At 41.9% G+C, this 23,331-nt stretch overlaps 12 protein-coding genes and 1 non-coding gene across 13 annotated transcripts; 6 read left to right on the forward strand and 7 right to left on the reverse strand.

Moving 5' to 3' along the window:
- Window positions 1-3: 3 nt before the first annotated feature.
- Window positions 4-1,914, reverse strand: FOA43_000430 (uncharacterized protein; the record flags this gene model as incomplete). The annotated part of the gene is made up of 2 exons (XM_038920762.1): window positions 4-1,739; window positions 1,908-1,914. The coding sequence occupies 2 exons, from the start codon at window positions 1,912-1,914 to the stop codon at window positions 4-6; spliced, it is 1,743 nt and encodes a 580-aa protein (XP_038776690.1).
- A 318-nt stretch (window positions 1,915-2,232) lies between these two features.
- On the reverse strand, window positions 2,233-3,462 carry FOA43_000431 (uncharacterized protein; the record flags this gene model as incomplete). The annotated part of the gene is made up of 1 exon (XM_038920763.1): window positions 2,233-3,462. The coding sequence occupies one exon, from the start codon at window positions 3,460-3,462 to the stop codon at window positions 2,233-2,235; it is 1,230 nt and encodes a 409-aa protein (XP_038776691.1).
- A 494-nt stretch (window positions 3,463-3,956) lies between these two features.
- FOA43_000432 (uncharacterized protein) lies at window positions 3,957-6,023 on the forward strand (the record flags this gene model as incomplete). The annotated part of the gene is made up of 1 exon (XM_038920764.1): window positions 3,957-6,023. One exon carries the CDS (start codon window positions 3,957-3,959, stop codon window positions 6,021-6,023), a length of 2,067 nt encoding a protein of 688 aa, XP_038776692.1.
- A 14-nt stretch (window positions 6,024-6,037) lies between these two features.
- On the reverse strand, window positions 6,038-8,389 carry FOA43_000433 (uncharacterized protein; the record flags this gene model as incomplete). Its single annotated transcript, XM_038920765.1, has 1 exon — window positions 6,038-8,389. The coding sequence occupies one exon, from the start codon at window positions 8,387-8,389 to the stop codon at window positions 6,038-6,040; it is 2,352 nt and encodes a 783-aa protein (XP_038776693.1).
- Window positions 8,390-8,885: 496 nt separating this feature from the next.
- Window positions 8,886-11,436, reverse strand: FOA43_000434 (uncharacterized protein; the record flags this gene model as incomplete). The annotated part of the gene is made up of 2 exons (XM_038920766.1): window positions 8,886-10,778; window positions 11,431-11,436. 2 exons carry the CDS (start codon window positions 11,434-11,436, stop codon window positions 8,886-8,888), a joined length of 1,899 nt encoding a protein of 632 aa, XP_038776694.1.
- Window positions 11,437-12,489: 1,053 nt separating this feature from the next.
- FOA43_000435 (uncharacterized protein) lies at window positions 12,490-14,721 on the reverse strand (the record flags this gene model as incomplete). Its single annotated transcript, XM_038920767.1, has 2 exons — window positions 12,490-14,690; window positions 14,718-14,721. 2 exons carry the CDS (start codon window positions 14,719-14,721, stop codon window positions 12,490-12,492), a joined length of 2,205 nt encoding a protein of 734 aa, XP_038776695.1.
- Window positions 14,722-14,908: 187 nt separating this feature from the next.
- On the forward strand, window positions 14,909-16,408 carry FOA43_000436 (uncharacterized protein; the record flags this gene model as incomplete). The annotated part of the gene is made up of 1 exon (XM_038920768.1): window positions 14,909-16,408. One exon carries the CDS (start codon window positions 14,909-14,911, stop codon window positions 16,406-16,408), a length of 1,500 nt encoding a protein of 499 aa, XP_038776696.1.
- Window positions 16,409-16,611: 203 nt separating this feature from the next.
- On the forward strand, window positions 16,612-18,090 carry FOA43_000437 (uncharacterized protein; the record flags this gene model as incomplete). Its single annotated transcript, XM_038920769.1, has 1 exon — window positions 16,612-18,090. The coding sequence occupies one exon, from the start codon at window positions 16,612-16,614 to the stop codon at window positions 18,088-18,090; it is 1,479 nt and encodes a 492-aa protein (XP_038776697.1).
- Window positions 18,091-18,245: 155 nt separating this feature from the next.
- On the reverse strand, window positions 18,246-18,330 carry FOA43_000438. The gene has a single exon. It is a non-coding gene; the product is annotated as a tRNA-Tyr (tRNA).
- A 1,060-nt stretch (window positions 18,331-19,390) lies between these two features.
- Window positions 19,391-20,044, forward strand: FOA43_000439 (uncharacterized protein; the record flags this gene model as incomplete). Its single annotated transcript, XM_038920770.1, has 1 exon — window positions 19,391-20,044. One exon carries the CDS (start codon window positions 19,391-19,393, stop codon window positions 20,042-20,044), a length of 654 nt encoding a protein of 217 aa, XP_038776698.1.
- Window positions 20,045-20,171: 127 nt separating this feature from the next.
- Window positions 20,172-20,657, forward strand: FOA43_000440 (uncharacterized protein; the record flags this gene model as incomplete). Its single annotated transcript, XM_038920771.1, has 1 exon — window positions 20,172-20,657. One exon carries the CDS (start codon window positions 20,172-20,174, stop codon window positions 20,655-20,657), a length of 486 nt encoding a protein of 161 aa, XP_038776699.1.
- A 128-nt stretch (window positions 20,658-20,785) lies between these two features.
- Window positions 20,786-21,953, reverse strand: FOA43_000441 (uncharacterized protein; the record flags this gene model as incomplete). The annotated part of the gene is made up of 2 exons (XM_038920772.1): window positions 20,786-20,836; window positions 20,973-21,953. The coding sequence occupies 2 exons, from the start codon at window positions 21,951-21,953 to the stop codon at window positions 20,786-20,788; spliced, it is 1,032 nt and encodes a 343-aa protein (XP_038776700.1).
- A 232-nt stretch (window positions 21,954-22,185) lies between these two features.
- DUG3 (glutamine amidotransferase subunit) lies at window positions 22,186-23,280 on the forward strand (the record flags this gene model as incomplete). The annotated part of the gene is made up of 1 exon (XM_038920773.1): window positions 22,186-23,280. The coding sequence occupies one exon, from the start codon at window positions 22,186-22,188 to the stop codon at window positions 23,278-23,280; it is 1,095 nt and encodes a 364-aa protein (XP_038776701.1).
- Window positions 23,281-23,331: the final 51 nt, after the last annotated feature.

Consider the following 23,331-nt stretch of genomic DNA (forward strand, 5'->3'; position numbering starts at 1 on the left):
TGTTCATAAGATCTTCAAGATGCGATGACGGACATCAGCTCTTCTTCTGTTATATTTTTGACAATAAATATCCTTGACACTTATCGGTTCTTCGCAGTTGCCGAACTCCTTAGTGGGTTCAACAACGTAATCGTTCCAGCGATTCAATTCAGCTTTCTGCGGCTCTGAGTCTGTTTCAGTGGTAGTCGAAGACTCTATTACAGAATAATCTATTGAGATTGAAATAGAGTCCATAATTTCTTTTCTTGAAGTTAATTGGAGTTGTTTGGCAATTACAGCCTCCTCCATATGTCGATCGTTATCGTTACTACTGCTCTCAGAGTTTGTGATATTCATTTCGGGGACTTTGTGACTCTTGAACACTTTCTGATGGTTTTCCGACTGTTCGAATACCTTTTCACGGTTATCAGAATGATGAAGTTTACGATATTTTCGCAGCTTCCTAATTCTATACAGTGATGTCCCTCGTTCAACTTTCTCGCCCTTGATTCCGCCCGATTGTCCCAGAAGGTCAAGGTGACGACGGTAAGGGTTAGACTCAGTTGGCCAATAATTCGCTAGCTTTACTGGTTCTGTAAATGAAATGGCCGAAGAACCGTACTTTTCGTTCATTTCCCTATCAAAACGAAAACTATTCCGCATACAGAAGTTTCCAAAGTACCGTTGCATGCTGAACCCTCTTATCCACGCTTCAGTATTATAAACAGTTGGGTATACTTCTCTAACATTCCCCTTAAAGGCCGCAAGAAATTTCAGGCATTCTTGGCAAGAGCTGTGTCTAGAAAATACAAATTTAAGTTCTGTTGGAAGCAGAATTCCTCTTTCAGGAAACGGCAGATATCTCTGAGTCAAGTCTATTGATACTCGATCATTGATATGATATGCAAATGTGCCAGAGTATGTATTTTGGTCATCTATGACTAGTTTTTTGAACTCTCCCTTCCCTTTGCCGATATATCTCTGGTTGAATTCCCTTGAAGTGATATTGATTGCAGCGCTAACCCTAACATCACATCCTTCGAAGCCTTTTCCAACATAAAATGAATAAGGAGAAGATTGATCTGTAGGTTTTCCTTTAGCCTCTGACTGATGAAGTCCTAGAAAGTTCAGAAAATTGTCCACGGGATTCGTCATCAACTCAAATTTGTCCCTTACCTTTCTCAACAACTCGAATCGCTTTCTAAGTGATTCATCAAATGCTAGACTGCTAACTCCAAATTTCCATGCTAGTCTCATCCAGACATCTTCAAACCCGCATGTGGTGTTGATCAAGTTGAACTTTGTTCCAATAGGATAGGTCTGAATCGACTGTATAAGCATTTCTATTCCTATATATCGATCCATGATTTGAATGTTCTTCGATCTGTAAGAGAAGGTGGTATCCAGGTAAATGGTGTCAAGCCAGGCTGAGTTTGCGATGTATTCCAGAAGCCTATGGTTCATGCTTACGAGTTTGAGAATGGGAGAATCAAATCGAGCATCTCCCGTATATAAAATTTTATGGTCTGGTGCCTCTAATAGAATCATGGCAGAGCCTATACAGTGATAGACGGGGATAAAGGTGACCTTGAGGGTACCGTTATGTAAAGAAATAGTCTCATTAAACCTACAAACACGAATTTTCTCTAAATTCTTATCATATTCGATATTGTGAAATCCTCTAATCAATTGTTTGGTGGCATCTGTACAGAACACCACGATGTCGTTGAGACTATTACTGCCGAACCCAGCCAAATGGTCTGTGTGTGCGTGTGATATAAAGCCATATCTTATCGTCTCAGAAATATTAGTGAAGTTATCAACCCGTATTTGAGGAAGCTCGGTTATTTTCCCATCGAACTGCATAGTTCATTCGGTAACGAAAAAAGCTTCTCTTCGCACAAGTAAAGCCGTATGAACGACTTTACGCGTCATAACGCGAAACTTTTCACTCAAGAACGTGTCGTCATCGCGGAGAAATCTTAATAAAAATTCCACCCGGATGATAAAATGAAACTTCAATGTTCGTTAAGAAGTAAATAACACTAGATAAATAAAAATAGAAAATCAAAGGCAGAAACAGAAACAGAAATAGAAACAGGACTGAACAAAAAGGCAGGAAACAAAACAACAAAAATCAAAAAATCAAAAAAGTCAAATCAAATCAAATCAAATCGTAATAAGAGTACGTACTCGAATTCGTCTAGGAGGTAATAACGTCTAACGTCTAACGTCCAAAACCTAAGCTGAAGCTTAAACCCTGGTGAACTTACGGTCGATCTGGCCCAAATAGTTGCCAAACTTGGAAACAAACACGCCAGCCTTGGTCTTGGAGTCAATGACCTTCTCATTACATGTCAACTCGACATCGACGGTAGTTAAAAGTTCGGGTTTAGATGATTTAACAGGCTCTTCGTAAGGCTCGAAATCGAACTCGTCTACTATAGATTCCGAGATAGCAGCAGAAGGAGCTGGAGTAGTGTTAATGGAGTAGTTAACCTTAAATCTCTCGGTATTTGCTGGAGGAGCAATCAAGTCCTCAAACAATGGATCAACCAAGTCGGAGGATTTGTAATTCTTGGTGGCATAAGCTGCAGTCTCTGCTTTGGAAGCAGCTTTGGCGACTAAAGCAGCAAGAATCTTGGATGGAACAGCACTTGAGATGACGAATTGATGCGAAACAACGACTGGTTGTTTGGCAGGTTTGGCTGGAGCAGCAGCGGAGCTATCAGCAGCAGCAGCTCCTTCAGATCCTTCAGCAGTCTCGGCGGCAGCCTCGGGAGTAGCCAACTCGATGTGAGAAAGATCCAACTTTTCGCGGTCTTCAAGGAAGGAGGCGATCTTGGTGTTATCATCGGCAGGTATTTTGCCCAAATAAGCAAGAACATCACCTTTCAAGATTTTACCTTTTGGACCAGTGGCAGTGATCTTCTGTAAGGCGTCTTCACGGGAGATTTTGTTTTCGGCCAATAGGAATTCAACAGAAGGGAAGAAGGTTTGGTCTGGATTTGCCTTTCCTCCGGTAAAGGAAGGTGCCTTTGCGGGAGCTGCAGGTGATTCGGCTGGAGCGGCAGCTGGAGCCGGTTTAGCAGCTTCTGGAGCAGCAGCAGCAGCACTGATATCGGGGTACTCTAAAGTAGCCAAATCATCACCAGGGTCTGCAAGGAAAGCAATAGGGGCTCCGACCTTGACACCGTTTGTTCCAGCAGGAACCAAAATCTTAGCCATGATACCGTCGTCTCCAGCATTAACTTCCATAGTAGCCTTATCAGTTTCAACATCCAAAAGCTCATCTCCAGCACTGAATTCTTGACCCTCTTTGACCTTCCATTCAACAACACCACCCTCATCCATAGTAGGAGACATGGCAGGCATCTCATAGATCTTGGCGGCCTGTCTGGCGTAGGTGGTGGTGAAAGTTCTTCTAGCCATAACGGCCTTAAACACCGTTCTGGTGGTACTCACTGTGAAGGTTCTTAACATATTGTACTAAATTGATGATCAATTGATAAAGCAGACTGGGAAAAGATCAGTTGAACAAGACAACAAAAAGGCAGGCAACAAGGTTAGAAAAAAAAAAATTCAACGAAACTAACTGAAAAAAAAAATTCCACCTATACAGGTTGTATACGGTCTATGCTTGACAAAGTGAGTGTCAAGGCTGTTTCACGGACGGCTTTTGAGAGGAATTAAATCAGTTGATAGAGACGGAAAAATGTTTCGCTCCGCAGAAATCCGGGAGAAGCGCGGGGAGGGAAGGCCGACTTGTGTGGGGGTGGGGGATGTGGTGTAGGGATGAGTGGGGGCTTATAGCTTTTCCATAAAAGTTTATAAATGCTCATTAATCTTTAAATGTGCAGAAACGTTTGCATAAAATGATGATGAAAATTGAGAAAAAAAAATTCATATTGAAAAAAGTGAAATTTTCCGAGTTTCCAACTTCATGGAACGTTTGTGAACAGGGATTTGGTCTAAGAATGGGAAAACGAGTTAAAAGATCAGTAGAATTGAGACAGAATAAAAGACGGAAGCAGGGGGATTCTCAGCTTAGAGGTAGTTTGTTCAACAAAATGGATGGGGAGCTTGAAGAAGAGGATGATGGAGTGGTAGAAGAAGAGGAGATTGCCGATTATGAGGCTAAGCCAAGACGTTTTGACGATCAGAATGAGGATTTGGTTGAGGGATTACCTGTTAGAAGTTCAGATGGAACAATTCATAGGGTTGTTATGAAAAAAGAGGAGAGAAAAACCAAGAGACTTCAGGATGAGGAGCAGAAGGAGCTCGAAGAAGAACAAGAGCAAGAACAGGAAGAGCGAGAACAAGAAGAACAAGCTAGCAAAGAAGATGGTAAGAATTCTGTCTTTGACGAATCAAATGATGAGAAGTATAAAGATCTTAGTGCTGCCGAAATGGTTCTCAAAATAAAGGAGGATCTTGCCGACATGGCCCAAAGTATGATTGAGGATCCGGAGGAGAACGTTATGTTGATGAGTAGGGTGTTGACTATGATGACGTCCAAAAATCCTATAATAGCCAAGCTTTCTCTTCTTTCTTTGGTTCCTGTGTTCAAGAGTATATCGCCATCCTATAGAATAAGGCCTCTTACCGAAGCAGAAAGGAAGGAGAAAATGTCGAAAGATGTGCAGAGAACGAGATTCTTTGAGCAAAATTTAGTGAGCTACTATCAAAAATACTTGAAGTTTCTCGCTCGTAAAGCTTCTGTGGTAATCAACTCTCCAAGAGCAAGTAATCTTGATAAGCAGATGGGAATCGTGGCTACTAGGGCAGCCTGTGAGTTGACAGAATCGTTGAGGTTCTTTAATTTTCGTTCCGACCTTTTCAAACTGTTGATAAGACGTGTTATGAGGAAGCCTTCTAGTGAATCCGAGCATGATGCATTCAGAAGGTGTATTAGTACCTTGGAGGGATTGTTGGTAGAAGATTTTGAGTCCGGTGACGTCTCCTTCGATATAGTGAGGATTGTATGCAGATCCATTAGACATAGAGATTTTAAAGTTGATGAGAGTGTTGTCAACATCTTTTTATCTCTAACGGTTTTGAGCGACTATGATCCATTACGGAAAGAGGACGAAAAAGAAGAGGAAGCCAAGATGAGAAAGAAAGATCGTGTATACTTGACCAGGAAGCAGCGAGCGCAGTTGAAAGAGCGCAAGCTGATTGAGAAAGAATGGGACCAGGCAGAGCAGAAGGTGACTTCTCAGCAAAGAGAGAGATTCCAAGCTCAGATTCTTAAGCTACTACTCACTTTGTACCTTGAAATCTTAAGGGGAAGACCGGAGAAATTAATGGCCCCAGTTTTGGAGGGTCTAGCTAAATATGGGCATCAGGTTAACTTAGACTTGATGGGTGATTTCTTACAGGTCCTTAGAGAGATTTCTGAGGACTTGTTAACCAACCAGATGTCTGGAAAGGGCATCACTGGTAATCAGATGAGGCAGGTGCTTCTATGTATTATCACCTCATTCTCCTTGGTTTCGTACATGCCTCCGAAAAAGGTCCACCTAGACCTTAACAAATTTGTCGACTACCTTTACTCCTTGCTTCCTATGTTATCTCAGGATGCAGATATAGAGTTCTCTCATAAGACACTTAGACTTATGGACCCCCTCTCAACACAGCTACAAATGAAGCCTTCTGTCAACGTCTCGACAGAGGCTGAGTTGTTACTCAGATGTGCCGATGCCATTTTTCTTAGCTCTCGTTCCGGTTCAGAAGCTCGTGCTTTGGCTTTCACCAAGAGATTTTACTTGGACATGCTTAATTTTCCTGAAAAGACTTCTATCGCCATCTTAAAGTTCATAGATAAACTCATGTCACGATACGATGAGATCAAATGTTTATATACCACGGAAGACCGTATTCAGAATGGTGTGTACCATTCCTACGCGGATTCTGTTGAAAGAGCCAATACCGAAGTGGCTGTCCTCTGGGAAAATGTTTTACTTGAAAAGCACTACAATCCAACGGTGTCTATGGCTGCTAAGGCTCTTCTCAAAAGGGCAAAGGCTAGAAATGCCATATAATAATCTTAATATATTTAGTTTAGTTTTCCGTGTCCACGTATGTCTTTCATCTGGAGATGCCTACCCTCTCTGTTTTCTCCATTCACATAAGAGAGGCCAAATCCCTCTGATACGTAATCTTCCAAGTCCTGGTCATCATAATCATACCAGTTACTCCGATCGCCAGTCATGATAGTACTTTTATCCTTATGTGGCTGGTAGTGCTGCATAAACCAGTTGGTGTTCTTCGCAGGAACGGACGATGAGATGACACGGTCTTCCGACTTAGCTGCAGCTGCGGTCATTGGTGTCACGTTATTATGTGGAATATTGTACTTCTTGGGGCACAAGAAAATAGGTCTGCTTTTCGACGAATAAGAACTCTTCCGTCGGTGGTGCGGAGGAACATATTTTTCCTGAGGTGCAGAGAGTGAAAGTTCTGGCACTGTAGAAGTAACATTGAGGGTACAATCTCTAAACTTTCTCGAAAGGGCAGAGATCTGCTGACTGTTATCTTCAACTTTAGTCTCTTTCCTAGCTCCAGCGTCTTCAAACATGAACATTTCGTCATCTTCAGTGGCACCCTCTAATGGAGGAGCAAGCTCTAATTCCGGTCCCATTACTGGTGGAAGTCCCGGACTGAGAGGTCTGCTCCTCATATTCGGAGGAATGTATTTTCCAGAGGGGCTACTAAGGTTCTGTAGCGTCCGTGGTTTGTAGGCGCATCGTGCCGTATTAGATGATTGAGAAATAGGGATACTTCTAGCTATGCCACCATTGTTTCGATCATCTTGGAATGAACTCGATCTAGCATTGTTCCTGGCATATAAGTAGTTTCTGCCCGAGTTGAAGTACGGTTTCCTTCCATTCACCCTATTACCAGAACGATACTTGTTGAAAGCATAGCTACGCTGGTTCTTTCTCTGTCTCCAAGCACGTCCGCTGTGCCGATCCTCGTGATAATCATATCTATGCTGCTGCTGCTGTTGCTGTTCACGAGCTCTATGATCGAATTTCCGATGCTGGTTGGTCTTTTCCATGTAATGATTAAATACAGACCGTGGAGTAAAGTAGTCCTCTCTCAAAAATGAGCCATTCAGCTCTGATTCGGTGTATGTTTCCTTGTTCACCCTTCCCTTTTGTGATCTGTTCCTATGACGAGTGCCGGCTGGAATGTTAAGCGGTTTCCGATGATGTGGGAACCGATGCTTACCCTTTGGAACGGTATAAATCTGAGACGCAGTCACAGGAACTGATGTTTGAACAGGCCGCTCTGGCACTTTGTTCACACCATGGAAATCCATTGCCAATGCATTCTCTCCTGAATAAGGTTTGAGTATATACTTGCCCAAGGTATCATCCTCGGGCTTTCCTGAAATCTTTATAGGAGTAGGAATAATTTCAGGAGTTGCAGGCTCCGCAGCAAGCTCGGGAAGGTCGAAAGTAGCTTCTTCTTCTTCCTCCTCAAATTCATAGTCATAAGTGAGGACATCTACCTTACTTAAAGATTCCTTCATCTGCTGAAGGTCTCTATTTTCAGGATCTATAGTCAACGAATGCCTCATAACTCCAAAAAGATCGTAACTCATCGAGGGGAAAATATCAAATAAAGTCTCTCTGTTGGCAGCAAAGTAGAGAAACATCTTGTCACCAGAACTGGCCGATTTAAAGGGACTCTTTCCAAAGACGATATTGAGAAGGCATATTCCCATTGACCAGACATCAACTTTATCAGCCCTATAGCTGTCTATATCATTGTGTTCTAGCAATTCAGGAGCCATATATCGTTCACTTCCAACGTCAAAATCAGTGGACCAGAGGTGATCTGTAGCAAGTCCAAAATCGGTCAATTTTATAGACCAGTCTTCGGCAATGAGGATATTCTCGGGTTTTATGTCTCTATGGTAAATTCCAAGATTGTGACAGTGCTCTACTGCACTAATAAGTTGCATGAAAACGTCAACAACGTCCCTAGTAGAAACGGGGGCAATTCCTAATTGAATGGCATCGTGTAAGTCTCCTCTAGACACGTACTCTAGTACAATATAGGTGTCAAAGTTGTCAAGAAGTTGAGCAATGTTGGGATGTCTGCCTGCCTTACGAAGCATCTTCACCTCTCTGGTGGTTTCCGAGAGTACAAATGACTTGTCGACATCGGGATGCTCGATCTTAGCATTTGCATAAGTAGTCTTGGCTTCCTTTTGTTCAAAGGCCTCAAAATCCTCCAATTCCCCTGTGTTATACTTCAATGCAACCAACTTGCTGCCGTTAAGTGCATCCTTCGCAAGGGAAACGATACCGAAGGATCCCTCGTTAAGTCCTTCAACACGTGTGTAACGATTGTGCAAGAGCCCTCCGTTCAAGAACCTCTGGTAGTCCAAACTCATTGTAAAGGAAAAAAAGAAATAATTGTAATGTATGTATAAGGTGGTAGCAATGCAGTGATATATATGGCCAGGTGTCGTCTAATCTATAAGATTTTGCGTACGGTGAATGCTGGGGGGTGGCTGCTAACTGCTTTTCTTTATTCTTTCTTTTCGCTCACTAATAGTGCTAGTTACCTAGTGACTCTTGGAGGTCTTGAAGTATATTCTGTAATGAATTCTAAACAAATTTCTGCATGTGCTATAATTCTATAAACAATAGCTCAAACAAAAAGTGCGTTGTCAACTGTCGCTCTAACAAATATCAAGGCCCTCCTTCTCTCCGTGAGCGATGGATGATTTATGATCTCATCGGATCAGGCTCCTTGGGCGGAAGAAAAAACGTCTCAAAGGTCAGTCGATCGACGCCTACGAAAGGAAGTTATTTTATAATCCTAAGTGATTTCTGTATACCAACATATATAGTAGACCAATAATGTACACCCAGTTAAGTAAAAATTCACATAGCCACACCGTGTTCCAACTTGAGTCTTACTTCTCCCTTGTTGGTCGGTTGTGATTCGTTATCCGTTTGTTCCTGGATGTCAAGCTCCAGATGCCGTAGAGAAGGATTAAGTAATCCTTTCCTTTTTGGCTTGCCTATTCGTCCCGATTCCGTCTTACCAATTTCACCCTTGGTCTTTCCATTGACTCTCTCATTGCTCTTGCCAATACCGTTACCGGCACCTCCATCGAAAGTACTTTTAATACCACTTAGGGGCCGACTGAAAGGAAGAACAGGGAAATCCGCAAAGTATGGAGATGCACCATAGTAATAATACAAATTTGGTTCAACGCTACTGCCAATGACCGGTGAAAACATCTGACCCGAAAGAGACGCAGCGTCAAATATTCCTGTACCGGGCGGAATGGTGATAATTTGTGGCTTTAAATTGCCGTTATCCTCTGTGGAAACATCGTCAGCGTTGGTAGCGAGACCATTATTTGTGAGTGAAGAAGCACTAGGAACAAAACTGAAAGATTTTATAGGTTTGTCTTGTGCTTCTGCAACATCATGACCCGTTTCTTGCTGCTGAACGGTCGTCTCATTGACAGATTCAAAGTTACCGAGCGTAGTAAACATGGCAAATCCCGGAGAAGCCAGGCCACCACTGAAAGGTACATCACCGCCCAGGGCTGTGGCCTTATTTCCAAATCCGGTGTTTTTGAAATACAATGAGCGTGGAGTAGTGGCAGTAATCGGTGATCTTGAAGCTGCACCAAACATGGGAACCACTGGTGTGGCCTGGTCAAGAAGCAAGTCGTCTGGAACTCCACCCACCGTAGGAGACACAAGCCATAAAGATGGAAAATCCGGAAGAAATGCCGAGGATGGATTCTGTGTGTACGTAAAATCGGTCACTGCAGCGGAACCAGCTGCCATAGCACCTCCATTACATTCGGTCACAGAACCAACACCGTCCACATTGAAGAGGAATGAGTCGTTCTGTATGTAGTCCAACGGAAATCCGGCATCGTTGTCAGATGATGATCCTGGAGAGGAGTCTGAAAATGACAGCATACTTGATTCTTCTTCTTCTGAATTTCTGACATTTGCAGTGTTATCTGCTGTCGTCGTCGTCGTCGTCACCGATGCTTCTGCAGCTGCCTTCTCCTGTTTTGCAAAGACAGCCTGTGTCTCTTCTGGAGAAGATTCTGAGAGAATATAAGAGAAGCTCTTACCAGTTTGTGCCAATATATGGCTCTCTAATTGAGGCACAAGAGCCTCTGTATGATCATACTTGAACCTCTTAAGAAGCTTTGTGCTTGGGACTGTTGCAGAAGGAAGGCTAGATAACCCCCGTTCCAAGTCACGTGCCAAGGCATCCTGGAAAAGCTTGTCGTGAGGCACGCTGAACCAAAAAAAGACCTTTTGCTTTTTCTGCGTTCGAAGACATTGGTTTCTATGCAAAAACCGAAGAAACGGGGATTTGGGCATCTCTAGAATGGCTGATGTGCCACATTTGAGTGCCCTTAGATCACTAAAGATTCCTTCTTCTAATTTTTTTCTATCAACAATCTTTCGCCCAAACAATTCCAGCTTGTAAGCGACGGAACGAACAATATCAGTACCTGTGATGAAGTAAAGGTTGTTCCAATAGACACAGGAAACAAAGCCTTCTTCTTTATTCAAGTAGTAACGACGAATCACCTGATTTTCGTGCCAATTAACAGGGGCTGTCAGCAGAAAGAATTTAAGGTCATGAATTAGTTCAAGATTCTTGGTTGTTTCCTCTATCTCACTCTTTGTGAGTTTATCATCTTTGGAAAGATTGACCGAGGAAGGAGACCCCGTAGTAGTATCGGAAATACCGTCACCGCTGATGCTATGCCTGTAAGTAGTTATAGGAGACTGTTGTTCCACCATAGTTCCGTTTTATAAGATGTTTGGATTAGAATGTGAAATTTTGCTCTAGATCAAATGTCAGATCAGATGAAGAATGAATGGGATGAATGGAACAAAATAATAAAAATAGATATGAAGATAACGACGCGCCGATCGAACGTTGAGAATGATTCAGTCAACTGTTGACTTCCCCTTTCTATTTTTTACCGACTCTTCTTTGATAAGAAAAAACCTTTGAAAGTTACACTAAATACCCCTCCCTAAGTAGATAGCTGAAATATCGGAACGAAAAAGGTACCGATATGGTAGTATGATATAATGTGATACGATAAGTAATCGGGTGAAAATTTCAGGAACAATGTAGGTTTTTATATGTTTCTCTCCTTCTCTTTATCTGGGTGTGAAGAATTGGTCAATGGTCGCTAAGGTGGCTGATAACTTTGCTAGTTTGATTACAGTGTAAGCCAATCTAATGGAAAGATAAATATCACCCTGTATCAATTTTTTTTTTTTTTTGATGATGTCTTTTCTTTTGTTTTTTGAATTTTTATGCGTTTTGTCCACTTTAGGATTAATTTCGTTCTCTCTTCCCCGGTCTATGCGTCCATGCAGCTCTAAAGAACCAGTCATCAAGTCGTGATTGTTATGGGAAAAGAACCTGCATTATCGCCGCTCCGAATTGCTGTGCCACTAAAAGAAGATGTGACTATCTTCTGTCTGTTTCATTCAGAATGAGCCTATCGTTGTGTGGCTCACTATACAATAGCAGTTTTTGAAACAGGACTGAAACAATTTTACATTAAAGCCCAATTGATCACCTCAGCACCGGATAAGGTAGCAGGTGCAGCTGCCCGTTACATTTAGTGGTCTCTATATCTCGAAGGTGTAGGCTAAAAGGTGATGCGAGCTTGCATCACTTCTTAAATGACATGGTGTAGTGTATATTAGTTCGGCTTCTGATATTTATATACTGATAGGGTGCTATTAGTGCTTTCTTAAAAGAGAAAGCCGTAATTCCTGACCTGCCAAATCTGCCTGCATGGATTCATGCATTAAATATTACCCGACTAATAGCCGAAACAATAGGTTTTGGTTGATTGACATCGTTTTAACCGCAAAAGGCGGTCGTCACTTTTTGTGTGGATCCATGGCTTTTTCATCGTTCTTTTTTTCTTGAGATACTAAGTCTTCCTCTTTTTTATTGTGGTTGTTAACCCAAAATTTGAAAAGAAAATTGAATAGAAGAGGGTTCAAAACTCAAAAAATCGAGCCTCGAGAAGGGTTGTGGTATTCAAGTTGTTAATAGTTCAAAGGCCGATAAGTGTCTGCTGCTACCAGGTATCCATGAACTCCTCCAATTCATTCATGCAACCCGTAGACATATGTGAGTCCGGTCCTGAAAGCAGCATTTTTCGGACGTCTATCCAGGTGCAGTCTATCAAGTTCATCATTGTATATTTACTTCCCGATTGTGTATAGTTTTAGTCAGGTATCCTATCCCTTACCTCTTCTGGTGACTTTTGCCGTATTTATTTGTACTAGGTATATGCACCCTCTTGATTCTACTCCCCTTTTCTTTTTTATTCTCGTTTCTTTTCCTCTTCTTTTAGCAGAACTTTTCAATCCGGCATGTGTTATCGATATCTGTATGTATACTGTGGGCAGTCAACGAATTCGACCATGACCTAGGCCCGATCCCATTTGGTTCGGCTTCGCTTCACCTGTGAAGTCTTTTCGAAGGTCCCTGACCATTAAATCCACGCTTTCTATTGGCTAATCCGATGTCTACACCTTTCTGGACCTTTTTATCGATCTCCTCCTGCTTAACCATTCTCTTCCATTCGCCAAATCGTCTAGCATAAAGATCCATCTTCCAATTTTTCCAAACTTGTCGTCCATAAACTGTTCTCTTCACTAAATCCTCGTTATCTACTAATTTCTTAGCAATCCGATCTTTGTACATGTTTAATCGGAACGTTAGTTCGAATAGCTTATCCACAATGTGCGAGCCTTGTGCATTGCATGCAAGCTCAATCACGTGACCCACTAAAAGATTCAAAAGTAGTTTTTTGGTCACCATCTCTAGTCTTTCTGGTTTTGCTATGCAGCTTTCTACTATGTGTGAGAATACTCCATGCTTACAAATCTCGATTAGCATGTTTGACTCTGATTCCACAGAATTAATGTCCTTTGTTTCATCTGTTTCATCTGTTTCATCTTTCTCATCTTTTGGTTCCACCTCGCTCGTTTCAGATTCATTTATCTTGTTTCTCTCTCTTGCATAATTCTTTTGAGGCTTAGCGACCTCTGCCAACCCCATCAAGCCTTCCACACATGCCCGAAGAAATCTGTCATCGTAATCAATCAATTTTTCCAGAAAAAGTGCTCTTCTTCTCTCTTCCGAGGTTGGCCAGTCGTCCTTAACAGAAAATAGAGTGGATCGACTAAGCTGAAGTAAATTCTCTAAAATGCTCGTATCATCCATTCTCTCTCCGTTAACAGTCTTATTGAAAAATTCAAAAAACTTGTCCACAATCTCTTTTTTTAAGTAATCATTGTTCCTCTCAGAACAGTCCACAATACTGGCACCGAGGCCAAAATTATTCACAATCAATTCGTTTAAAATCGGAACCAATTCATCTAAGATCACTTCCTGGTCCTTTGGTTTCGACTTTTCAAGTAAAGTCTGCACAACGAAAGAACCTGTCGTTTCCCTTTTTGCCAACTTACCAACTCGATCTAACATGTAGAATCTGTACACTCTATTGATATTCTTCATCTTCTGATTGGACAACGCAGTCTGCAAGAAATGTGAGCCCACCGGATCAGACAATAAGTACTCCATAAATGCCCCCTCTTTATCATTTTTGGGTTCGTCCGCACGTGCAAACGTCATGTTCCAATATGGTCTTTCTCTGCTCACTTTACCCTCAAGTTGAATCAAAAGCTGAAGCACAGGAGATGCCACAGGATCAATGGCCACCTCTCTAAGAGACTCCGTTGTTTCTCCATCAATCATTTGGGTCACTATGTTACTCAATGCATCGGCAAATGAGGATGGTACTTGAAAGTTCCGTTCGTAATCTTCATTATCCTCGATTTCCACCATTTTTCTGGCGATTTTCGATCTCTTAGACCGTAATAACGAATTAGACTCGATTGAAGATGGTAATTTTTTACCTGCAACTATAAGGAGAACTAGTCTGAGCACATGAGATCCGTACCTATCTTTTGCCAAACTTTTCAATTTAGGTTGCATCTCCTTCACTATCTCAAGAACTATTCCCTCCATTGACGTGAAATCCTCGTCCTCAGAATCTAAATTATTCCCATCTTTATGTCCAAGCATCTCTTTTTCCACCATGGAAGCGGTTCTCACCAAAAAAGCCTCCATCACGTGAGATGCATACTTATGGATACATAGCTGATAGAAAAATCCCTTACATCCATGATAAATCTGCCGCATTTCTCGTTCATTGCTCAAAAGAATCAATCTTTCCATTAACTTCGAGCAAATTTGGTTCGTGGCCAACTTTAACTCGTTACCTTTGGCCTCTTCTAGAACACTGTCCACAAATGCGCGTTTGGCCTCTGCATTGTCAAATGTGTCCAAATTCAATGTAGATTCTGCCTGCCTGAAATAAGCAGATTGCTCTGAGTTCAAAAGACCAAAAAATGGCATATTTGTGGTCTCCGTCGTTCCTGATGGTTTAACTTCAAGCACTTCTGAGTTCTTGTCATCCTCATCTACTCCCTTTTCTTCTCCATCAAGTCCATCTTCATGCTTGTGTCCATCTTCATGCTTGTGTCCATGCTTATGTTCATGATTATGTTCATGATTATGTTCATGCTTGTGTTCATGATTATGTTCATGCTTGTGTTCATGATTGTGCTCATCCTTGTGCTTCTCATCACGTTCTTTTTTGGCTTCTCTGCCCCTTTTACCCATCTTTGTCGTGTCAATCTCTAAAGAAAAAAGGATTTACCCACCTGAAGAATTTTTTGCTCACTTTTTTCTCGATTTTTTTTTTCTTTTTTCAAAGGGAGCATTTTTGGCTTTAGATATTATTTTTCATCTCCGGGACTCGATTCCGGTATCTGCCTCTTTATTCTTTTGCACTATTTCCTTTGAATTTATGCAATCGGACGTGGATGAAGACGATATCGTCAATACAAGTCACCGAACGAGAACGAAAGTGTCGTTTGAGGACGATGACGATTATAACGAGCAAGATGTAGGTGATAAAGGCTCTGATATATCTCCTCCTTTGTTGGGAGAAAAGAGAACGACAAGTGAATCGGAAGATAGCGTCTCTGTTGGCCAGGATAGTGTTTCAAGTCGAACAAAGAGACGTCATCTTAAAGGTCCGGATTCGGATAAAGTGGGAATAGATGATAGCCAGCTACCACCAGAGCAACTGAAAGGTAGTAGTGGAGGATACTCATGGGAAGATGAATATAGGCGTTCTTGGGATATAGTTCAGGAAGATGAGAGTGGTAGTTTGGAGACTATAGTATCAGGTTTGGTGGAATCGCAAAAGAAGCAGTATCTAAAGAATGTTACACCTTTTCAAAGAGGTATTATACGAGCCTTGGTGCTTGTATTGGACTTTTCCAAGGTGATGAGAGAAAAGGATCTTCGACCCAATAGAGCCTCTATGATGATTAGTTACTCTATTGATTTTGTAAACGAGTTCTTCGATCAGAATCCGATTTCTCAGCTTAGTATTGTCATTATGAAAAATGGATTGGCACAGATTGTGTCTGAGGTGAGTGGTAACCCTCACGATCATATTGAAGCGTTGAAGAAGTTGAGGAGAATGGAACCGGAGGGTGATCCTTCTTTACAAAATGCCTTGGAGATGTCTCGAGGTCTCTTATTGCATGTAGCGTCTCATTGTACGCGAGAAGTGTTGATTATATTTGGAGCATTGTTCACTTCAGACCCTGGAAATATTCACAATACCGTTAAGCAGTTGATTGCGGAGAAAATCAGTGTTAGAGTGATCGGTTTGACTGCCCGGGTGGCAGTCTGCGATGAACTCTGCAGCTTGACCAATCACGGCGACTTGAAGTCGTCATACAATGTGATCTTAAACGAGCATCATTTCAGAGACTTGTTCATGGATGCTGTGACTCCATTGGCTGTTGCCAAGAGTGAGTCTCGAAATAAACACGGATTCACCTTGGTGAAAATGGGTTTCCCGCAGAGAATCAGTGAGGAAAACCCCAGTCTATGTGCATGCCATTCTAAATTGGTCCACGGAGGCTACATTTGTCCCAAGTGTAAGAGTAAAGTATGTGTGTTACCGACGGTTTGTCCATGTTGCGACTTAATGCTTATTCTTTCTACACATCTTGCTCGCTCCTACCATCATTTGTTTCCCTTACTGCTCTTTGTCGAAGTTCGTATTTCCCACTCATACCCATCTACTCGATGCTACGGCTGCCAGGTGGGCTTTCCTAAGGCACTGGATATATCCCAAAAGAATAATACGAATAAGAAAGAGTACCAAACTAGCTCCAGATATAGGTGCACTAGTTGCGGTAAAGACTTTTGTATTGACTGTGATGTGTTTATTCACGAAGTTCTACATAACTGTCCAGGATGTGAATCCAACAGCCGCAAGAAATGATATATACTAATAGATACGCTGTCTAATGCATTCGCCACAATTTATTGGCTTCGAGGTCTAATTTATTTTCTCCTTTCATTTCGCGAGGCACAATAAATCGTCAACTTGCTCGTCTCGCAGTTCTGCATTTTACGATTCACAATTTTTTTTTTCTCCAAGCAGGATCGAGTGAATCGTTCTCCTTCAACAGATAGGCAAGAACAATGACGACGAAATCTATGCTTAGAAGTATAAAGAATGTGACCAACGGTTACAGTTCTGCCCAGGTGATGGTCCGGAATGCCACCAGTAACGACGCCTCGGGGCCTACAGTTACTCAAATGGCAGATGTGGCCAATCACACGTACGACAGGGGCGAATTTCTAGAGATTATGGACATTATTGATCGCCGTTTGAACGACAAGGGGAAAAATTGGCGTCATGTTGCAAAGTCGCTGACTTTGTTAGGCTATCTTGTTCGATATGGAAGTGAGGACGTGGTTATTTGGGCTAAAGATAACGTCTATGTGGTCAAGACACTTAGAGAATTTCAGGCTACTGATTCTATGGGCCAGGATCAAGGTGGCATAGTGAGAGTGAAGGCTAGAGAGCTTACTGATTTGTTGGCTGATGATGAAAGGCTTCGGCAAGAAAGAGAAGCTGCATCCAGGAAGTCTGGGCATCGTGCACAGAGGGGATATGCTGCTTCTGGTAGTCAGGAGAATATTCCAGGAGAGAATGATTTTGACCTAGAGAGAGCTATAGAGGAGAGTAAAATGACTGCACAAGAGGAAGAGGAGATGAGAAACCGTCATAATAGTGATGCTAGTATTGAAAGGGCTATTCAGTTGAGTCTGGAAGAGGATGAGATGCGTAAGAAGAAACAAAACTTGTTGGATCTTGATGATGATACTCCTGTGCCTCCCACTGTTCTTGGTTACTATACTGGGCTGCCACAGCCGATGAATTCGTCAGGCCAGATTGTTGGCTACGATATGTACGGTAATCCTGTGTACGCTAACCAGGCCATGCCTACTGGTTATCTTCAGAATGCTTACCAGTCTGCTGCCTCGCAGCAGCAACTATTGCAAGAACAGCAAACACAAGCTCAGGCTCAGGCTCAGCAATTGGCTGCTGCCCAGCAACAGCAACAACAGCAGTTGTATCAGCAACAATTGGCTGCCGCACAGCAACAGCAACAGCAACAGCAGCTTCTGCTGCAGCAAGCATCACAGCAAGTTCCTATGGAAACTGGTTCTAACAATCCATTTGCTTTCAATAGTCAGCCCACGGATACTCCTGATCATGCATCTCTTGAAAGATTGCAGCAGCAGCAACGACTACAGCAGTTACAGCTACAACAGCAAGCTCAGACCTCTGCTGCTCCGTCAGCTGCCAACCAGGCGATCTCTGAGCAATACGCAGAGCTCAACAATCTTTTGGCTCAAGGCACAGGTATTGATACCTTTGGTAATGAAGGAGACTCTAGAATCCCTGCCCAGCATACAAAAACAGGAACTTTTCTCAACTCTTCCGGTACTGGATTCCGTCAGGAAAATGGCAACTCTGCTGGAAACCCTTTTATGGGAACTCAGTTTGCCGGCATGCCAAGCACAATTGTTGCGGCACCTACGGGCTATGGCTTCGGTAACCAGCAGCAGTCCTCCTCTCAGAAACCTCCCGGTAGTTTGATTGATCTATAAGTATCTCATTCTGATGGCTTGTTTATTAGTATGTATCTTGTGTCGACCGATGGTTGGCTATTGTAAATGTCTTATTTAGATTGATTCGATTTGTTTTTGGTCATATTCCGGTAATTTAAGCTACCTGCTATTGGTAAGGTATACCAAAAAATAAGTCTCACCTCCCGGGATCGAACCGGGGACCCCAAGATTTCAATAATCAATTACAGTCTTATGCTCTTCCAACTGAGCTAAGGTGAGAATTCAAAATCTTAAGATGATCTTCTTTTTTATCTATATCAGTTTGTATTAATAGCGTAGTCGAGAAGATGGTTCAGGCATATCAATAAGAAGTTATTGATTGAGAAATGTATTCCTGGCTTTCCAGGGTGTCTCTAGTCAATCATTATAAGGACAAGTTTTGCAGAAGTAGGCTTGTTTTAAGAATGACAAGGATTCCAGGACTTTTTACTTAAAATGTTCCGCATTTTTTGATAGTCATTTGAGGTGCTGATAGATATGCTTGAATGCTTCGAAAATAATCATAATTTACTTCCTGATTTATTCTTACCAGATACTTTATGAATAAGATTTCTGGGTGTATAATTGCAAGAGTAGATTCCTCAATATTGATCACCCTTCATCAATGTCAACTAATATTCATGCTCTGTTGAAGACTTGAATACTGTTTGCTGATATTTTGAATTGACATTCATTATATACTTGAGAGCTACATAAAATGAAGGAAGATATTAATTTTTGGTTAACTATACTTGCATTATGCGGGACGCAAAGTCTTGTTAGGATCAATAGATTGTCCGTTACAGTTCATTGCTTACAGTAACTCCTTCAAGTCATATTCGAGGCAGTGTCTGTCACAGTAACTCTTAAATACATTCACCGAGACTCACACAAAAAGTAGAATCATAATCAAACGAAAATTATCTCTAGCCCCAGTACCAGTTATACTGCTAGAACCACCACTGTCACCACTTTTTCTCCAATTAACAGGGACTTATCACTCAAAAATATTGCGGCTATAAAAATGGCTTTATACTTGCAGGATGTGTTCCATTGATGTAAAACCAAATCCCTTACACAGCACAGCCACAAAAATAGATACGCCAAGAAGAGAAAACGCCGAGTGGACGTAAGATCTCATTACTTCATTCATATTGCAAACGGATCTAAAACAATGATTCCTCTAGTTAGCAGAGCATATAGATTACCAATTTCGCCGGCAAGGCTAATAGTACCTGGATGGAACATTCGATGGCCGAGATTTTTCAGCACTTCCATCAAATCTCTCAATAAGATCAAGATGGGTGAAGATCAGCCTAGATATAAAGTGAGAAACAAAAAGGAGGCCGAGGATCCGATAAGATACAGAACCCATGGAACATCGTTTTACAATTTGAGGCTTCCAGAGAATTATCGATTGGGAAATCAAGCGATTTATCAGAATCCATTAATCAATTTTGTCATTGGAGCAAAGAGATTGTCGCTGGCCTTTGGTGTGATAGGTGTGTTATTTGCATATCTTATGGACCGAACAGGAATTGTGTGGCCCCAGATATCTGAAGCAGTGGCAATAATAAGTCTAATTCCATTTCCAGTTCTACTATACCTTTACCAACCTTACGTGGCTCGAGTGTTTAGAATATATGACACAAAGAAACCTCAGACGATGGAGAACTTAATCAAAGATGAGAAAATCCTTCTTGAGAAAATTAACTGGAATGGCTTCAAAACTTACAATGAATTGGTGCGTGTAGATTCATTAAGGGCCCCGGATAAAAATGACTATGAGAGTAGGTTTGGCTATGTGAATTTGGTTAGTGAGGACCCAAAGACGGGGTTAAAAATGTACTATTACATCAATGACGGCTTTGGCAACGTTAAGATGGACAGAATAATGGCAATCTCTGAGAGAAAGGCTGGCGTTAATAATGGAAGGGATTTCTTCGATAACTGAATACTTATATATGTATATATTTTGATTTCCTGTAATCAATTACGATATGTCTTTGAAATTTCGAATCGCGATATTTGATTGGTGGAATATCCAATCTTCTTCTAAAAGATAAGTTGGTAGTAAGCAAATGAAGGTGGTGATTCAGAGAGTCAAAGAAGCATCAGTGACGGTTGAAAATGAAGTCATATCCCAAATAAAACGGGGACTTTTACTTTTCGTGGGCATTTGCAATGAAGATACCGAGGAAGATGTCAGTAAGCTGGCCAATAAGGTGCTGAGGCTACGGGTGTTTGAAGACAGCAAAGAAGATGCGGGAACAAATACCAAATGGGTAGGAAAGCCGTGGGCTAAATCGGTTACAGATCTCAACGGAGAAATCTTGTCTGTTTCTCAGTTCACATTATACGGCAGTATCAAGAAAGGTACGAAGCCAGACTTCCATAAGGCTAAAAAAGGAGAACTGGCACAGGTTCTTTATGAGTCATTTTTAAAAGAGCTCAGAAACGGACTTGGCCAGGAAAAGGTGAAAGACGGACAATTCGGTGCCATGATGGAAGTCTCTCTGGTCAACGATGGTCCCGTAACTATTGTATGGGACACTAGAGACAAATGAAAAATGTATACGATTAAAATTAGACTGAACTGCTTTATATTTCACAACCTAAAACTTCTTTCTCAAGAAACGAAGCGGACTTATTGTCCTTGAAGGAGACACAGTGGTATTGCCTGAATTACCAAACCTCAGAAACCAGGACCCTCGACCGACACTTGTAGAAGAATCCGACGAAGAGACTGGTGTAATTACGTCTTCCTCTGGATTCGTATAAATAGAAGGATAACTCAATAGCCGATCAAGAAATGCATTTTGATCAGCTGAATCAATCAGCGTTGACTCGCTCTCCATAGAGTTGTAAAGCGGGTTTATCACTATTACGGGCATTTTAGCCAATTGTAAGAAGGACTTGGACATGGATTTAGGAGCTATGAGTGACTTGAATCCCGTTTTCTCGTTGCCATTAGTACCTACAATAAGGAATGTAGGATCGTAGTCCCTCATCGCTTTGCTTACCATGTATTGAACATTACCAACTTTGAACTCAAGCACGATCTTGATTTTCTGGTCTCTTTCATTGAGTTGCAGTATCTGATTAAGGAGATGCTCTGCCCTCTGGCGGTGATTCTTTCTCACTAGTGCCATATCCAACTCAGGATCAAGTACGCTAAACACGACTAGCGTGTCGAAGTCACTTACCATCTCTTTCATGGTCCATCGAAGTGCTGCCAAAGACATCTGTTTCTCATCGTAGGTGCATATCAAAGTTCGGGCACTCTTCGTGTACTTGTAATCCTTGTGCCTCAGAGTGAGGGTGATTTGATACTTGGATAGATCATGGGCAGTAGTGTTGAAGGTGTCCAAAGTGACGCCACGGTGAAAATTCACAGCATTGTCCGTTCCTTCAGAACATACACTAAACTCGGAACTACTTATAGGAGATAGCGGCAAGCTAGGAACAGAATCTACCATCACCGGAGAAGATACCACTTCCGGTGACATCATCAATCGCTCAGTATCGCTGTCAGAAATGTACTTAGGATCCATCTCCCTCAACTCCTCCTCAGACATCTGATACAGTAACGCATTGTGGAGCGTATTTCTCTGTGTCTCAGTATCAACAGGCATCTGATAATCCATCATCATAAATCCTGTTTCTTCAATCAACTCTTGTAATTGCCTCCTCTCTATTTCCTCGTTAAATTGCTCATCGTTTGCATCCGCCTCTGCCAATGCATCTTCATTCTCTGCCTCTTCCACTGGAGGCAAATTGTCTTCGGACACCCCAGAAATGGCTTTGTCAATGCTATGTGGATGTACACTGGCGTTTATCGGCAAGAGGGGCACTTTCGACATCGTTTAGGATAAGGGGAAAATCAAAAAAGGCCACCTAATCAACCACAACTATATCTATCGCTTATCCACTCACTACCCTTCCTTTTTCCATGAGCGACCATGAAGTGGAGGCCCCATGGAGCCTCATAGAGCCGCACGCTACCGGAGATTTATCTCCACCGGCAGAACGGTGGCGGGAAAAAGAAAAAGGTACAGAGCGCGCAGAAGTACGAAGCTTGACATTTGTCTTCTGATGAACTGCTGCTTTTCCTCCTTCAACATGTGTCGTTTCCTTATATACAAGGGGAGAGAGCCCATGCTCTTATCTAATCTCCTTACCAAGCCCGCACATTCTATCATCAATCAGTCCTTTGATTCCCGTTTGAGAATCGACCACCAGCCGATCAATGGTGATGGCTTTGGTGTGGGCTACTACACTTTGGAAGACGAAGAAAATGAGATGAATTCAGGCAAGGTGTCCGGACCTTGTGTCTACAAGGCCATTACTCCAGCCTGGAACAACTTGAATTTGCAGAGATTGGCTGAAAAGACACGATCGCGTATGATTTTTGCTCATGTAAGATCGTCCACCTATGGTGTTCTCAGCGAGACAAACTGTCATCCATTCACCTATCATAACTTGATGTTCATGCACAATGGGGGAATTTGCAATTTCAGAAAAATCAAAAGAAGACTCATGAGCCATATCGAAGATGAATTCTTCCTCACTATCCAAGGAGCTACAGACTCCGAATGCAGTTTTTCTTTGTTTTTAGACACTCTATATAAGATGGGATATGATCCAAAACTTGACAGGGCGATTCCTGCTGAGATAATGAGACTCGCATTAGTGAAAACTATTCAATATATTAAGGATTGGGTGACAGATTTGCATTTGGAAGACACCGATCCATCTCTAATGAACTTTGCCGTGACGGACGGTGAATCTATCGTGGTTTCTCGGTATGTGACGTCAAAAACAGACGAAGCTGCTTCGCTTTACTTTTCTACGGGCTCCAAATTCATAGAAGTAGCACAAGGACAATTCAAAATGGAAAGACTCAACAGATCTCAGGACATCATTATGGTGGCATCAGAGCCTCTTACTTTCGAGAGAGGAGATTGGATCTCAATGCCAACAAATTCCACTCTAACAATTAGGAAGCAGATTGTTATGCTGCATCCGATAATCGACGAGTTCTATCAGGAGAACCCAACTTTCATCAGATCCAGAGAGTTTGCTGAAAGCAAGGGATTAATGGGTATGATACCTAAAGAAGATATCAGTGATAAGGAGGTTCCTCCTTTGGAAAGAGAAGGGAGAAGTAGAGCCGGATTGACAGTTTAACTGATGACATAAGCAGTAGTAATATTTATATGTGTACCCAATGAAAGAACT

This window comes from Brettanomyces nanus, chromosome 1 (assembly GCF_011074865.1).
Source record: "Brettanomyces nanus chromosome 1, complete sequence".
Classification (NCBI taxonomy): Eukaryota; Fungi; Ascomycota; class Pichiomycetes; order Pichiales; family Pichiaceae; genus Brettanomyces; species Brettanomyces nanus.